This window comes from Pseudochaenichthys georgianus, chromosome 12, assembly GCF_902827115.2.
Source record: "Pseudochaenichthys georgianus chromosome 12, fPseGeo1.2, whole genome shotgun sequence".
In the NCBI taxonomy this organism is placed as follows: Eukaryota; Metazoa; Chordata; class Actinopteri; order Perciformes; family Channichthyidae; genus Pseudochaenichthys; species Pseudochaenichthys georgianus.
Genome location: NC_047514.1, coordinates 19,991,915 through 20,009,317, shown reverse-complemented (window position 1 = coordinate 20,009,317; position 17,403 = coordinate 19,991,915). Strand labels below are relative to the sequence as shown.

The 17,403-nt window shown below is 39.5% G+C and overlaps 2 protein-coding genes across 2 annotated transcripts; one reads left to right on the top strand and one right to left on the bottom strand.

Annotated features, from left to right (window-relative positions):
* Positions 1-76: 76 nt before the first annotated feature.
* On the bottom strand, positions 77-7,330 carry LOC117455913 (dual specificity protein phosphatase 26-like). Its single transcript, XM_034095542.2, has 4 exons — positions 7,218-7,330; positions 6,777-6,960; positions 4,284-4,495; positions 77-3,832 (listed from the first exon to the last, which is right to left on the bottom strand). Exons 2-4 carry the CDS (start codon positions 6,953-6,955, stop codon positions 3,621-3,623), a joined length of 603 nt encoding a protein of 200 aa, XP_033951433.1. The 5' UTR covers positions 6,956-6,960; positions 7,218-7,330; the 3' UTR covers positions 77-3,620.
* A 794-nt stretch (positions 7,331-8,124) lies between these two features.
* ddx56 (DEAD (Asp-Glu-Ala-Asp) box helicase 56) lies at positions 8,125-15,791 on the top strand. Its single transcript, XM_034095847.2, is given in 19 exon segments — positions 8,125-8,233; positions 9,189-9,350; positions 9,468-9,622; positions 9,714-9,733; positions 9,736-9,883; positions 10,072-10,162; positions 10,306-10,512; positions 10,514-10,548; positions 12,648-12,667; positions 12,670-12,719; positions 12,722-12,795; positions 13,116-13,167; positions 13,169-13,230; positions 13,363-13,457; positions 13,548-13,621; positions 13,755-13,844; positions 13,925-14,030; positions 14,231-14,334; positions 15,349-15,791. Coding segments are annotated over 19 exon segments (1,683 nt in total). The 5' UTR covers positions 8,125-8,176; the 3' UTR covers positions 15,430-15,791.
* Positions 15,792-17,403: the final 1,612 nt, after the last annotated feature.

Sequence of the window (17,403 nt, the reverse complement as noted above, 5' to 3'; positions counted from 1 at the left end):
ATGCTTTGTTCTAATAATTGTTGGGGAATTTGGGTGGGATCTTCCATTGCAAGTGTTTTAACAATAAGGTTAGTCTTGTATCATTGTGACATTGCTTCTAAACTCATTATAAGAATTAAAAATGAAAATTGGGTCAATGAGCGCAAAAGGCCTTCTTATAGTGATTGCTTTTTTCTGTTCTGGGCTACGGACAAAACGTGGAACTCTGTAGATGTGAAGAGCTCATTCTAAGCTAACAACACAGACACAACATGTCTTAGTTTTAGGGGAATCTCTTGAACTCAAACCAGTGAAAAATTACTCTTATCATTAAACGGTGCTGGAATAAGTATATTATAAATGTAAGTCCTTCAAAAGCTGTCAGACAAATGCAGTGTTTTAAAAATGCATCTTTGATGTAATGGTGTAGAACTATAAATATATCTCTTTCAAATACAAAATACAGTACAACTACTTGGAGAAGTTTGTTTTATTTCTGATTAAGTACAGAATTTATCAAAACAAAGAAGGCTCAGTGTTATTCACAATATAAACATTAAAATCCAAAGTGAAGTACACAGATTAACGCATCGACATCTCCTTTGCCAGTTTCCAATGAACCTCAAAGGGAGTAAAATAAATTCAAAATAATTAAAGTTTCCCTATAGAAAGGCTTCAGTTGGAAAACAAAAATATAAACGGGAATAGAGATCAACGACCAATCACGGCACAGTAAAACCACAAATACAAAACAGATCCGATACAGAAAAGGTCAAGATCGCAATGGTTAAAGGCCCTATCCAGAGGAATATTCTTGGATAGTTCACCTATTTTAAGTGTTTATTTTGTGTATTAACTGAGTGGAAATATTCTGGAAAAAGACGGTTTAAGCTGCACCAGGGCATCGTTGTATTTAACAAAGTCTTACACATAAGTAAGTCTCTGCTTTTCCTGACACCAAATGTAGCATATATTCTGGACTTTGGTAGTTACTTCATGCCTTCACAAATCAATCCAAATATACCAAATTTGCCAATTTAAAATATCCAAGATCCCATGAAAAATATGTTTCATGCAATATGGATAAAGGGGTCTGATGTGGCCCCTTGGGTCATATATTGGTCCCAAAGAATTCAGCAACGATGCAAATGGGTATTATTAATCTAACACACAATGGAAGCAAACTGTCCCGTGAAATCGCGATAGTGCTTTCCAAGGCCACAACACGAAACACTCTAAGGATATCGTGCAGTCAATAGGAAGGTGATTATCTTAGCATTAGCACTAGAGACAGAAATAAAAACTGCTAGATATTTTTTTTTTAAAAGGCTACCAAAATCAGCGAAATTACAGAGTTGGCATTAACAACTAGCCTACATCTTATAAAATCTGCTAGTATTAGTTTACCAACAACACTGTCAAAATTGTTAACATTTTTAACTCTTGTGGGAAATCAAATACCTGTTATATCAAAAATTACTGCTTTTGTTGCTAATTGTAAACACAGACTTTGAAAGGCGTAGCAACAGAGGGGCCCATGAAACGTCTTGTATGTTTAATCCGTTGACAACATTAATGTAAAAACATGTTAGACAGCCTCCAGCTTTTATGCTAAGCTAAGCTAATCACCTCCTGAGTTATCTTCTCATTTTACTATCGGCAGGAAAATCCGATGAGCTTAATTAAAAAACATTCAAACTATGCCCTAATACCCCCACAGACTGTACAAATCCACTAATTAGCTTTTAGTTTACATGGGTTTTTCCCTGTGAGTTGAGCAAAGTACAACTCTTTACTCCATTTCATCATGGTGGTTTTAAAACAGCACAAATGAAGACCACAAGTCACAAAACACTGGAGGGTATTTGAAATGCTGGTTTAAATGTCAGCATTGGATCCTCGATTGTTTTTCGTTAACATGAGAACACAGGCATCACTACATAACAAGACAAAAGAGCGGACTTTGTAAGACTCGCCGCGTACAGCACTGAACACTGAACTCTCCTGACAGCCAGGCAGTTGGTAGCTTTTGCAATGGCACATTTGTGGTATTTTCTCCCACTGCACATCAAGTCTCAGTGCCTCTAAATGCAGGCATATTAAATATTCACCCTTATAGTGATTAAGGAGTGATAAACCAGACTGCAGACTGTAATGTTCATCTCGTAGATGTCCATCCATCTCTACTGGATGAAATTCAGATATCTAATACAAATATTAAGAAGGACTGTGACTATTTGATTGAAACAATACATTGAACTCGAACGAAAATCATAGTATACTGTATGCGCTATTCACAAACTCACAGCTAACAATTGTGTACAGATTGTGACAACACTGGAGTCCAATAATCGACAGGCTACATAACTGCTGGTAGTAACTGCGCTAGTGTGTGAGCTGTTCAGAGCACTTAATGACACTTGCTGAATGTAACACAAGTAGAGGGAAGACCTGCAAATGCTTAATCTATGGGGAATAATGAGCAAGAGTCTTCTTACTGAGGGCTGATATCACAGGTTTAAGCCTCCATTTTGATTACAAAAGACAGGGAAGCCCATATGTTGAAAAACCAGGTGTGGTATTTCCAGGGACTAAATGTTTGGGACCCTGAATCACAACCATAAACTTTAAGTGTGAACACTGCACACTAGCTCTCTTGCGTGATAGAACAATATCACCTTTATGATTCTAATAGGAGCTCTAAGAGCCAGTGGCAATACTCTGATTCCCATTGATCTAGTTCACATTAAAGATGCCTCATTTAAAACCAAAACAAGTACTATTAATGTTTATTTATTTTGTCCTTGTTGTTTTTTTCTGTGGTATATCATTTAGCAAATACTTCATTATGATTAAATTGGTTGTCTTCCTTTCCAGTTGCCAAAACATTTACATAAATTGCTGCATTTTATTAAATAACACAACCACCTACAGTTTCCCTTATTAAAACATCAACATTGCTCATATATTATTCTAACACAGTTTCTAACTACACTATTCAATGTCTCCAGTGAATGAAATTATGTATTTTATACGTCTATATTTACTACAACGACATGGGATCGTTGAAATGTACATGTGGTTGGTTGGACTGCTTGGACTTTGGTAATAAAATGAGTACAAGTGACTGTTTTTTGTAAAACAAATCTACCAGTGAGATGATTATGATTATTTAATCTTCTTTCAGTAATAATTGTTATTTGAAGACATTTCTTGACATAAGAAAAATTGCACCATGGATTAGATTTGCTATGGATTCCTGCAGCCTGTATTCTGTTTAGCTATGATTTCATTTTTGAAGGTTCAGTGGCAGTAGAACATCAGTTTCGAGTGGAATTGTCTGAAGTTTGATTAAAGTGGACTTTACCCTGGTATAAAAAGAGAATAGTTGCTCCTAAACTGTCCTGCTTGTGACCCTTTACAGCCAAGTTGTATTGTAATCAATAAAACTGACTCGACTAAGTAGACGTAATGAGATCTTCATTAATGCGCTGAAAGTTCCCTTAGACATTAAATGTCACTGTTGATGTTTTTCAGCGGCTCAAACACAAACGAACAACAATATAAAATACTTAAATAAATCAATTAAAAATTCAAATGAATCAGACGAAACCAATATCAGATATCAGTTGAGTGTGTTTTCAGCTCTGTGGATACGTCTTACGGCTCTCTCTCAGGATGCCGTCCAGGCCGTTGAGCTGGCGGAGGAACCCTCGGTTGGGGATGACGCCTCTGTGGTCCTTCACGGTTTTGATGGCCTCCACCAGCGTCAGGTTCTGTCTGATCATCAGGTACGCCAGCACCAGAGTGGCCGAGCGGCTCACTCCCACTGTGCAGTGGACCAGCACCTTACCTGAACACACAAACAACATGAAACCCTAAATCTGTTCCATATGTTTCTTACGTGTTTATATACATTTTGTTAGGTAATTCGTTGAGACATAGTCATTGCTTCAACTTAAAAAAAAGTGATGATATGTCAGTGTGGTGTCTGCTGAAGACAAGAGTAAAACAAATAAAAATGATTGCTAGTCTGAATTAAGTTTTATAGACCAGAAATCCATCCATACATATTTGCTTTAATTTAGTGCTGTGTAAAATGTGCATTGCTGGAGAAGCCTGGGACTTGTGACTTTCAAAAAATATACTGTAAAACAATTTGGAGCATTTTGTGTTTTTCAAATTTATATTGTTTTTAATTATAATTTTAGATTCTCGATCTAGCATTTCTGAAATCATGGCTACACACAAATCCACATATTTCCATGTTGTTGAGGTTTACAAAGGATGCACTCTCAGAATACCTCCATTGATGAGGGCTTTGTGGATGAACTCAGCAGCAGGATAGAAGTTGACGCTCATGTCGAAGGTGGGGGAATCATGAGCCTCGATGCCGTGATAAGTGATGTTCATCCCAGCGTAATACTCGGCACCGCCTCGCCACTTGCTCTGGGCACAGTTGAGGATGTGTGTAATCTGGAGTTTGGCCAGCTCTCGTCGGTCTGATGCGATATCTCTGCAGAGAAGACATTTTTTGCAGCTTTTTGTTCACTTCTCTCCCAATCAGTTTCATTTAAGTAATGAAGTGAAATCCTCTGACTTGTAAATGTGACATAAACAAAGGCAGTTGGGTTTGTGCAGATGTTAGAGTTTGACGGCCGGTTTGATAAACAAATACTAAAAACATACAATATTCCCCCTGAGATGTGATGAAGTGGAAGTATTAAGTGGCATAACATTGAAGCACAGTACAAACAAAACAAACTTCCCAACACTGATGTACGGAAGATATTGTGAGTGAACCTTCATCAATTGAGGATAAATTAAACTCTAAACTGTGTGTACCAATTTCAGCCTGCTCGTTACCTTCCTGGTGTTTCTTTTTTCTGTTACTGACTCTCATGAGACCCTGCCACTCCCTCCTGCCCTGCAGTAACCCCTTTCCCGCCATTTCCTCCCCCTGGCTCTCAGCCAACAAGTTTATGTACGCTAGCTCTCTGCCAGATTGTCTGACTGGCAAACGCCCTTTAGCTTTCCGGCCTTTTTTCTTCTCCTTGCCTGAACTTGCCTGCATGACAAGAACTTCTGCTCTTACATGGCTGACTGTATGTCATGTTTTCTGGGGTTGACTCTGACCTTTTGCAAAAAGGATGCATATGCAGAGTTTGTTTTGACCAACATCTGCTGCAGGAGTAGCTTCTTTGTGCGCCTGCATTATTGCATGCATTACATTTTCATGTCGTGCATTAGTTTCTTAAGCATGTGTGACACTACCTTTACTGTTTTGAACTACTTGAACTTGAGTATTTCCATTTTATGCCACTTAATACTTCTACTGCACGACATTTGCGTGGGAAATATTCTACATTTAGGACCACTGTATATTATAAACATATTACATTACATACAACAGCTTTTGTTAAGAGTTCATCTACAGTTTCAGATTAATAGTATAACTAGTACTTGTAGTCGTTAATTATTTGATTTTAAATAAAGTTGACCATATAACTCACATCAAATCAGTTTAAAAAAAAAAAAATCATTACCATAATAGAGAGGCGAAGTCCCGCCCATCTACTTCCGACCTATGGGACCTTATTTCTGAAAAATTATGTATTGAAGTCAATTGGGAGAGAAAGATTATCTTTCGATCCCGTTTGAATTGTGCCACGAATTACACATATGATGTTTGTCAATCTTACAAAATCATTTCCATGTAAAAAAGAAACTGTTAGAATATAAGACTATGAAAATGAACGCAACTAGAAAGACTACAAACCAGAATCCCGGTCCCGCATGCTGGCTCTTACGGAACCGACTAAACTTTCCTTGTGTGTATGTACAGCTCTCAACATGCCCAGACTTGTAGTGATTTTCTCCTCTTTTAATACTTTTTCGCCTCATTCTGTAAGAAAGAAGTGAAATGTGCCAACGTGACGGCTGTCTTGTGTGTGGTGCGAGATGGGAGATGTAGTTCCATTGAGCGGTTTCACACAAACAAAGTGTTACTTCACAGTTTTAGGACACATTTAATTTTTTGTGACTTGTACAATTATTTTTAAATTGACAAACATCATATGTGCAATTCGTGGCACAATTCAAATGGGATCGAAAGATGATCTTTCTCTCTCCATTGACTTCAATACATAATTTTTCCGAAATAAGGTCCCCATGGAGCTCCCCCGGACAGGGAGGGACTTCGCCTCTCTATAATGTGGTGTGTCCAAGAAGAGGTAGAATCACCCTTGAATATATAATTTGGCCTAGGCGTTTTTTTCCTGTCCCCACTTTGTTTTTCTTTGCTTGTGTTCTAAATGGTGGTTGTTCAGTGTTGAAAACAGTAATTAGCTAACAATGACATTATTACAATTTGAAATAGAATATCTTTAATGTTCTATTAAAATAAAGTGAGGTCCACTTACCAGTTACTCTATAAAACGGTTGGTAGTTATGTGCTTTATACTTAAGTACATTTGAAGGCAATACTTCTTTACTTTACTTGAGTAAAGATAAGAAGTTTAGTCAGTACTTCAACTTTTACCAGAGTATTTTTAAACACGAGTATCTGTACTTCTACTTGAGTAAAGGATGTGTACTTTGCCATCTCTGATTAAAGTGACGCCTTTAATAATGTAATGTATTATTTGCAATGGGCACATTGTAAATAGTTTTAATTGTACTTGTATTCAAAATAGTAAACACTTTTTCCTAAAGTATTTATTTGATGGCACTAGTTGTACTTGCACATAGAGTTCTTCCATCACTGTTATCATGAAGTGAGGGTGATGTACACTCACTGATCTCCAATGTAAAGTCTCGGCCACACTTCGTCTGTGTGGTTGCAGGCAGTTTTGCCCGTGCACAGCAGCCTCTCCAGCTCGGACACGGTCAGCAGCGGGGACACGCGCTCGGTGTATTTTCGGTTCGGGGACCTGGAGCTGCTCCTGGACCGGGAGAACCGGGACATAAACGCCATTTAATCTGAAAACAATAGAGAAATAACCGTGACATATTAAAGAATAAACAATAAAGAGCTTGTATAACATATGATCCAATAAAGGGACATTATTACAGCCTTTAGGGTTAGAATATTATCATTTTTAGATTATGTAACAACCTGTGGCTTTATCTTGGGGAATACTCGGCTGGATGTGTCGTAGTGATTGAACAATCCATTAAAATGAGGAAAAAACACCCAGTATTTCCCACAACGAACCCTCCATGTTTGTTTTATTTACCTGTGTGTGGTTTTATTCAGCCTCAGAGGTGCTGCAGGGCGAGCCTCCGCGGCCATGTTGACTCTTTATTTTTGCTTTGGGAGGATGGATGGGAAGATGAGAAAGGCTGCTGCTGAAGCTCAGACATCTTCATTTCCAGCCCCCGCTCCCTCAGCACCATCTTCTCAACAAGTCCTTATTCAAAACAAACTACTACAAAAACATGGCTGCTAATTCAAAGCCACGTCCATGCTGTGTTATGGACGCTCTTCTGGTGTGTGTGTTTCAGTAGGCTGAATGTACCGTGGCTATTTTTACATTTAATTGTTAATACAATTCTTAGTGACGTTAGAGATTGAGTCATTGGTTGCGTTTGTTGCCATCTACTGGCCATATTAGGGAAATAAGGGAGAAAATGGAGTAAACAATCTCACCACAACGTCCTTTCAACAGTGAATTGTTTGAATTATTCATATCTTCCCTGGTTGTAGAAGTACATTGCATATTTAAGCAACATAATCCCTATGATATTAAAATTCCCATTATCCTACTGTATTTTGCATTTGTCTAATTTTCTCTACTATTTTTACGTTTTAAAAAAATATTTTCTGCACAAATACACCAAAGCAACAATTATTTTAAATAAAAAAATGTACTTTGGCAAAGATCCAGATTTTGATTTTAATCTATGTTTGTTGTGATTGTGAGGATGTGATAGTTTTTAAGTATTGCTTCAATTAAATGTAATTGAATTACATTTCAATGTATTCTATTTAACTTGTTATTATTATTATTATTATTATTTTCTTTATGTGTTACCTTACCACCTTAAATATATGTTTGTTTGACTAAAAAACAAGAAAAAAAGGAAGCAAGATTATATGAAGGAAAAGTGGGAATTTGGAGCTTTAGAGGAGGGACGTGAAGGCATCATGACGTCAGAACCTTGCGACGCACGTGTGGTGTAGTGAGGAGGAGAGATGGCTGCTGAAATGCTTCATTTTCATGAAATGGGCTTTGACGACCGTCTCTTAAAGGTAAAAACCAGTTTGACACTATCAGTAAATCATAAATAGACTGTTGATAAAACGGTAAACCTTTATTTTAAGAGGGAAAACGGCAGAAACGTGAAGGCAACGCGACGTAAATAACTACAAGAGGTTCCGTGTGTCGCTTTAACTTGTCTCGTGTATGGGGAACTAGAACAAATATGAAGGAAAGGGTTTTACGGCTAAACCCTTTCCTTCATTTTTTTTTTAAACAAATCTATTATTACTGTTATCTTTGTGTTTAGATCCACGGTAGAGTTTACATGATCTTCTTTTTGTTGTTTGCATTAAACGTTCACTTCCCACTATTAGGCTATTTATTTCTCAGGACGTATACTGTAAATCCATACCAGAATGTCATTATCCCCCAAAAAATGGAATCACAATATCTGTCAATATGTAAAAAACCTGTACATATATGGTGTCTCTGATAGTTCATATATATATATATATATGTAGATATGTGTGTTGCTCTGAGCTTACTTTAACATTAGGTTTCATATCCTGAGGTCTATTGATCACCCAAAAAGAAGTGTTAAAACCTGTGTGTAATCAGTTTAAAATTAAGTTGGCTAAGTAGTTGCAAAACAATAATAATAATGCATTCATTTTATATTTATGCTATCAAAGAGCTATAAAATAGACTTATTGTGATGCATAACATTTGTTACCTGAAACAGACCTGTTAGTCATACTTAATCAGTTCCTTTAATTGGTGAAAAAGGGTTTCCACACATTGTTTAGGTAGATTTGCAACATTTGATAAAACTGTGAAAATGGCAGTTCCCAAGTGTGAAAAGGTCTTAACCTCCAAAAAACGTTTCCCCGTTATTTACACTAACTACATTTATATGTCAGAGCTGACAAAATAACACACATATCTATTGAAATCACTGTATCAAAATGCATGACATTAATCCTTGTTCTTATTTTCATGATTTAGGCGGTTGCAGATCTCGGGTGGTCCCAGCCCACTCTGATCCAGGAGAAGGCGATCCCTCTGGCTCTGGAGGGGAAAGACCTTCTAGCACGAGCCAGGACTGGATCAGGAAAGACCGCTGCTTACGCTATTCCCGTCATCCAGCGCATCCTGGCCTCCAAACAGGTGAGAAAACAACTTCAGGATATTAAAAACCAAAGATATTCTCTCTGTGATGCATATCCTTCAGCTTTCCTTTTTGTCCCTTGGTCAGCTCACTCTGTGTTTTGTTGTTATTTTCAGAGCGTTAGAGAGCAGGAAGTGAGAGCTCTGATCCTGGTTCCAACCAAAGAGCTGGGTCAGCAGGTTCAGGCCATGATGAGACAGTTAACAGCGTACTGCTCCAGGGACGTCCGAGTGGCCGACATCACGGGGAAAGCTGACCTATCAGCACAGAGGTCAGGTCTGGTTGAGGAGTTTTAATACCTTAGAATGTATTCTCCTGTATCAAGTGTAATAAGATATAATATGTCTTTTGTGTTTAAACAGGCCTATCTTAATGGAGAAGCCGATGTGGTTGTGGGGACCCCGTCACGAGTGCTCGCCCACCTCAGTGCCCAGAACCTGGTCCTGCATTCATCCCTTGAGATGCTGGTGGTAGATGAGGCCGACCTGCTCTTCTCTTTTGGCTTCGAGGCAGACCTGAAGAACTTGTTGTGGTGAGAACACAGTTGACTTTAAATCACTTACCTGAGGCAGCTGCACGTGGTTTAATTAAGCAATAAGCCATGGCAGGCAGTTATTATAACAATAAACGTGTGACATTTGCAACATTTCCACACGTTCTTCTACACTATTTCTGTTATCTTAAAATGTACATAATCATATTTTTGTGTGTTTTAACCAGTCATTTGCCAAAGATCTACCAGTCGTTCCTGATGTCAGCTACTCTCACAGAAGACGTTCAGGCCTTAAAGGAGCTGCTGCTGCACAACCCTGTAATGTCTTATTCAAAATCATAGCATTAAACAGGCTGCATGTGTGTCTGAGTTATCTGCTTACAGTTTATTAAGTTAAATACATATTAGAAGCTGTAAGTGTTCCTGGTTTGTCCTTTACCCCGGTATCTGTGTTCTCCCAGGTGATCCTGAAGCTCCAGGGCTCTCAGCTCCCCGACAGCAGCCAGCTGCAGCAGTACGGCCTCAAGTGTGAGGAGGAGGATAAGTTCCTGCTCATCTACACGCTGCTGAAGCTGAGCCTGGTTCAGGGGAAGACGCTGGTGTTTGTGGGAGCGGTGGACCGAAGCTACAGACTCAAACTGTTCCTGGAGCAGTTTGGTATTCCTGCCCTGTGTGCTGAACTCTGAGCTGCCCGTCCAGTCCAGGTGAGAGAAGAGTGCAGAATAGAATTACTAGTTAGTTTAAACTTAATGATTTTGTATAGCCTTTTCGTCTATTGAAAAAAACATGTTTCTCCAAATGTGGAGATTTAGAATATTTAAGATAAACATTTCTTCATGCATTTAGATAAGTTGTCCGACATCGTCTTTTTCAAAAATACATTGTCCCAAAGCTAAATACAAAGCTATTTTCTGGGCCGATAATGTTTTTTTAGAGATACATGCTTCTCATAAAGTAGCACAACTCTAAATATCTAGAGTATTAAAATGCATCATGCATATTCAATCGGTTGTAATATTATTCTAGAAATATAATATAAGTAAAACACTATTGCCGCACAATGAGTACTTTTATAATTTAAGTACATTTTGCTGATGATACTTGAGTAAGGTTTTGAATTCTTCTTCTACCACTCTTCAGTTATACTGTGTTTTTACCGGCAAATACACATCTGAAAAGTAATTTGAAGAGTCACAAAAGGGTTGCCGGGTATCTCAGTAATTGCAGTTAATAGTATATTATTCCAAGCATTCAGTTATATTCAAAGCTTGATATTAAAGATGAATCAGGGCTCGACATTAAGGACTGCCCGATGGCCCGGGGCCATCTAGTATTTATCTCGGGCAATGAAGCCTCACCTGCTGGTTGCCCGATCGGGCAATCTATTATGCCAGTATCATGCAGCTCGCGGATCAGTAATGGGTGACCCGACAGTAAAACTAAACGTATCTATAACAATTGTAGGTAGTTTTAGAGGTAATTAAAATAGCTACGTGTGATATTCTAACCTGAAGTGTGTGTTTTGTCCGCTCACCGCTGCATGTGATCATGCAGAGCTGTGTGTCGACTCGTCAGCAGCAGCTGATCTCTCTCTCCCGTCAGATTAGACTTCACTCGCGTTTATGTCCATATCGATCAGATCCAGCTAGTTCTAGCTAATGATAGGACTACCTGCTTATTAAAAGACACCTAAACAATAAGTGTCGCTATGCAACCGGGTGAGGCCACAAAGTATAGCGCAGCATTATGCATTTGTTTACATGCCCACCGGAACCCCGAGGCATTACCAACAGATCAACGCACAATCAACCCATACAGGACATCTCTTTCTCCACATTAAGTGTTAGACATTAGAATGGTCTATTCTTGTCTGTCACATACTCTTCTTGTCCTGTCACAATAAGTGCGCAACTGAAGCGGTATTGCGCTAAAGGGAAATTATTTTGACCGGACATTTTGACCGAAGAGATTTAGATTTGCCGGCTAACGGGAACTCTGACGTCGCTATTTTTGTGCTTCGCGGATGCGCTCGGCTCCTCTCGACTGCTGCTCGGGTCTGCTCGGTCAGCTTCCGGATGAGGAGGCATTCGTTCGACCAACTTACAGTAGATAACATTACAAACATTTTTAAACAGGGGCCATAAGAGTGTAAATAATGTTTGTTTTGGCAGTTATAACTGAATGTATGTTTTCTACTTTTTTAACATCTGGGAAGGCATTTGCCTTCATCAGATGGAAGTGTCTTGACCAACAACTTAAGTGTTTCTTATAGCTATGGCAGGGCATGCAAGCGAGCAAACACCAAACCAAGAACAAACAAACAAGTGAAATGAAGAATAAAATTGAAATTGTACAATATAATATTGTGGTGGTTCATCTATAATCCAGTCTAGAGAATGCACCAGACAGCATCTAAGACCTGCAAAAATCTAAATGTTCTTGGGGGAGGCCCCCCAAACCCTTCGTGCGTCATTTTGTCTGCGCACATTTTTCAGGCAATCTCTATTGGGCTCAGGGCCATCTGTAAATTAGCTTAGACGGCCCACAGGGCCATCTCCCTAAATCCTGAATGTCATGCACTGTGAATACATTATTTGTTGGGCTTCTTTGCCCCCTAGTTAACGTTACATTCAACACCGATATAAAAATAATGAGTACAATTTAAAACACAGTAACAAACATGTCAGCCGAAACTACCCTTCAAATAAATCAAAGTGCCATTCAAGCCATACAGTAGATTATTAACCACAACATGTTATCCCCTTTCCTTGTGTTGATCATGTTTCCTTCCTCCCTGCTTCAGGTGTCACATCATCACTCAGTTCACCAGGGCTTCTACGACTACATCATCGCCACAGATGAACAGAGTTTGGGCCGACCCCCGCTGCTGCTCCACCGCCGACGGCAGGCAAAGGGAAGAAGAAGAAGAAGAACACAGACAAGGGAGGAAGGTGAGTCCATTGAGAGATTTTTTTTATCAGCCCTGAACACTCTTTTGTACAATAGACAATGATCGGGAGAAGTCAAGGGTGATACAATATGGCTTATCAAATACGGCACATTGATTTATGTCACATGCAACTTAACTGCAAACATTACCTTTAAAACGGCCCAGCTCATAATTTACCTACCATCCTTATATGTGTTAAAACCCATAAGTGTTGATTTTGGTTCTTTCATCAGATAATGAACGGACAGACTTTTCTGTGGTCCTTTTCATGGCATTTGTACATTTTTGTTGACTTGATTGGTATTTTTTCTGTTGTTAAAGGGCGAAGGACAAAGAGTATGGAGTCTCCAGAGGGGTGGACTTCCAGAATGTTTTCAAATGTCATCAACTTTGATTTCCCCATGACTGTAGAATCATACATTCATCGAGTTGGGAGGTGAGCAGTGTTTCAGTTCAGTCACACTTCAGGATCAATGATTCATGAGGGAACCTTCTTCCTATTAAAAGGAATAAGCCATTTATGTTCTATAACTATCAATTCCTGATTTGGTATTATTGTTTTTTGTAGAACAGCCCGAGCAGACAACCCCGGCACTGCTCTGTCCTTCATCTCTCACACTGAGATGGGTGTGCTATCAGAGGTGGAGGACGCTCTCACAGGAGGTAACCAGGACTTCTTTTAATACACTTTGAGTCTAAGCCTTTAGTCATGTGGCCAGTTTTAAATAATGAAACATGTATTTTGTTTTTTAGATACGTCTGATTGTGTTCTAAAACCATATGAGTTTAAGATGGACGAGATTGAGGGCTTCAGGTACAGGTGCAGGGTGAGCATCCTCCTCATATCTGTGACTAACCAAACAAAGCCAAACAGGATCAACAATTTATTTGGATTAAAACTCCAGCATGGCGAAAAAAACTAGCGTTTGGATGATGAACGTTTCTGGTGTTTGTATGCAGGATGCCATGCGTTCAGTGACAAAGCAGGCAGTGAAGGAGGCCAGACTGAAGGAGATCAAACAGGAGCTGCTCAATTCAGAAAAACTCAAGGTGAGTGATAGCCACTGTTTTTTAGGAGAGAGTTGAAGTGTGAGGACATGTTGTGATTTGGTGTCCCTGCTGTCTCTCAGACATATTTTGAGGACAATCCCAGAGACCTGCAGCTGCTCAGACACGACAAAGACCTCCATCCTGCTGTGATCAAACCCCACCTGAGGAACGTGCCCGACTACCTCAGTAAGAGACACACACAAAATAACACCTGAAATATCAGTTTTAGTGAAATCTATATTTAGAATACCACTTTATAATATATTTGCTCGCAAAGTATTGCATCTTTAAATAGAAATACTCAATTAAAGTAAAAAGTACATTTACATTGTACATGGTAAATGTCAATCATTTGTAATGAATCCTTTCCCCCTGCCGTTCTCCAGTTCCCGAGACACTGAAGGGCGTCGTGAATCCGCTGTCAAGCAGGAGGAAGAAGAAGAAGATGCTAAAATCAAAACCAGATGGAGTCATCAAGAGCAGCTTCAAGGTGAGACCCAAGAAAAAACAATCTGTTCAAATTGACTGAATCCCATAAAGGTAACTGGTGACAGTTTTCGATTCAACACCAGCCAAACCTGGAAAAGAGAATAAACCCCTCGATGCTCACCTGGTACAGGGTTCGGCTACAACTTCTACGGGTTTTAGTTCTCTGGGATAAAAATGGCTAGCTTTCCAGAAGACCTTTCTTTTGCTTCCTGTGCATTATGTTCGGAGGAGATGGTACCTGGACAAGAAAAGATTTCAGAATCTCTAGCATTTTTCAGAGAGGATTAACGAACAAGCAGCAAACATCTAATGTAACCATAAGTGGTGGCATATATAAACAGGGAATTGAGCAGAAGAACAGCAAGTTGAGGGTATATGCTTAATCAAATTCATTTGTAGGGCTGCCAAAAGTATGGGAGTAAATCTCACTGTAAATGATTTAATTATGACTCGGCTTTATGCACACACATACATTTAGCATGGTTTAGGAACCGAGCTCCGTGTTACAAGACTGCTCGGGTCATTTGGCGGCACCGCTGCAGACTGTGTACACACACACACACACACACTGCCGCAGACTCTCTGTGTACACACACACACTGCCGCAGACTCTCTGCACGGAGGAGCAGCGGAGTCCGGGCGATGCTGCTCCTCCAAGGAAGAGACACATGTTCACTAAGCCGAAAAAACTATCTGGTCAAAGAGACCTGTAAAGTCAACACATAGTAAGTCAACACATAGTCTATATTAAGAACGAGAAACGTTTTAACATATATCATTTTTTGTAAACATATGACAAATGTGCGAGGTTGATGACGTCAGAGCATCGTCCTATGTGCCGGGGCTGAGCCCCGGACAGCCCCGGCCCAATTTAACCCCTGGTCCTAAGTAGTTGTTTACCCACGATTTTGAACACCTTATATGCCATTGAACATAATATGAAAATGAGCTGATTATCTCACATAGAAATACGTTGGAGAGTTGCTAAATGTATGGTTTCAATCTCTTCTGATAGAACATCCAGGGGAAGAACCCACTGAAGAGTTTCCGATACAGCGCCGGGAGGAACAGGAAAGACACACCAGTCAAGTCCTAGCCGGAGCTGCAGTACACAGAGTGTATCAGTCCTGGAGGTTATAACTGTGCAGAAACCCAGGGCACCGTTCTGATCCAGTGTCGGCCCGGACGAGACAAATATAAACTGTATTGACCTTGGATGGAATGGGCTGTTGAGTCTATATGGCCCACGGAGGAAACGGACGATGAACGCAGACTTATGTGAACTTTGAAACCAAGAAAATGCAGGAGACATCCGTTTGAACTTGGATTTTGTCAAATCTAAACATGATATATCGTCTGTTGAGGAATACAGTATCTGTATCATCTTATTTCTAATGCGTCTGTTCTAAAAACATTGAAATGTTGATTAAAATAAAAGTATTTCTTCTCAAACGTTAAGCATTTATGTTGTAGTTCTTATAGATCATATTTTCTATGCAAACATGTTCAGTTGCAATTAATAACTTGTAGTAAACAACTACAAGTAAAAATAAACCAAAGTATTGGACACATTAAAATATTAACCACATTTTCTAACAATCTATCCAGTAGTTTCATTTTGTTGAGGTCTAGAATAGCCCCTTTCAAATCTGTCAGGAAAAGAGGTAGGGAAAGTAAGGAGTTTAATCTGACACACCTGTGAGAGAAATGCACAAATGCAGAAAGAGGGATCATGATTCTCTCAGATCTGCTTGGATTTAGACTTCCTGTTCTTTGTTGGACTTACAACAGTTCAATCAGGAGAGACGTGATTTATGGAATACATATTTATTATCGGTCACATTATATAAATGAAACATAATGATGACAGTTTATAACAAGTGAATGAAATGGTGTTTTGGCGATTAGGCCCAGGTTTTGTAGGATATCAATCGGGAAGGGAAGAACCGTTTCCGATGAACAGTGTTGGGACTAACGCTTACAAAGTAACGCGTTACTGTAACGCCGTTATTTTTGGCAGTAACTAGTACTCTAACGCATTACTTTTTAAATTCAGTAACTCAGTTACCGTTACTACATGGTGCGTTACTGCGTTAGTTTTTTTATATAGTCAACAGCCAGGTGAACAGATATGAGAACTGTACTTAAGTACAGTACTTGAGTAAATGTACTTAGATACTTCCTGTGTCACATGCGGAGACGGGCTGTGGGCGTGTTTGTGTTGTTTACTAACAAGACTATCATGGCGGCGGCGGAGCTCAAGTCTAGTTTCTCCACCTGGAGATATTCTCACTATTTCACTTTTGTCGAGCACAAAGAAAATAACGTTTTAGTTAAATGTAAGTTGTGTCCTGGCGGGTCAAAGAGCCTATCTACTGCCCAAACCAGTCATTCAAATCTCTTAAAACATCTGCAGAAACAACATGCTGGGACGAAGCTAGTAGCTAAGACCACAGAGACTCAGCCGACGCCACTCCACCTCCACCTCAGCAACAGCGGCTGGACTTTAAGGGACTGCTAGCCAGGGGAAAGTCGATAAAGCCATTGCACGGTATGTTGTAGAACACATGCAGGCTATTGCTACAGTGGAGTCACCCGCTTTCAGGGAGCTAGTTAGCATGATAGCATGTCCGGGCGGCACACGGCATATGGGACGGAACACTTGAGAAAGAATATACAAAAATGTAAAGCCAGCTAATATCGATGCTATCCAGATTGCATATAGTGCATGTCAAGTTGATCAACAGATTGTATTATTCTCCAATGCAATAACAGTACTGAAATGAAGGCTATAAGGGCATTAATATAATGGAGCCCTTTTTTAAGTAACTAAAACGTTACTTTTCACAGTAACGCATTACTTTTTTGTGTAAGTAATCAGTAAAGTAACTGAGTTACTTTTGAAATGAAGTAACTAGTAATGGTAACTAGTTACTGGTTTTCAGTAACTAGCACAACACTGCCGATGAACCCCCCTGGGTCTAGACACTGGTGGTGGTGGTGATAAGTGGTTAGGTCCGGTTGGAAGGGAGAAGGTTAAGCTTGGCCCTGAGTTGAAAGCAGGAGGTGG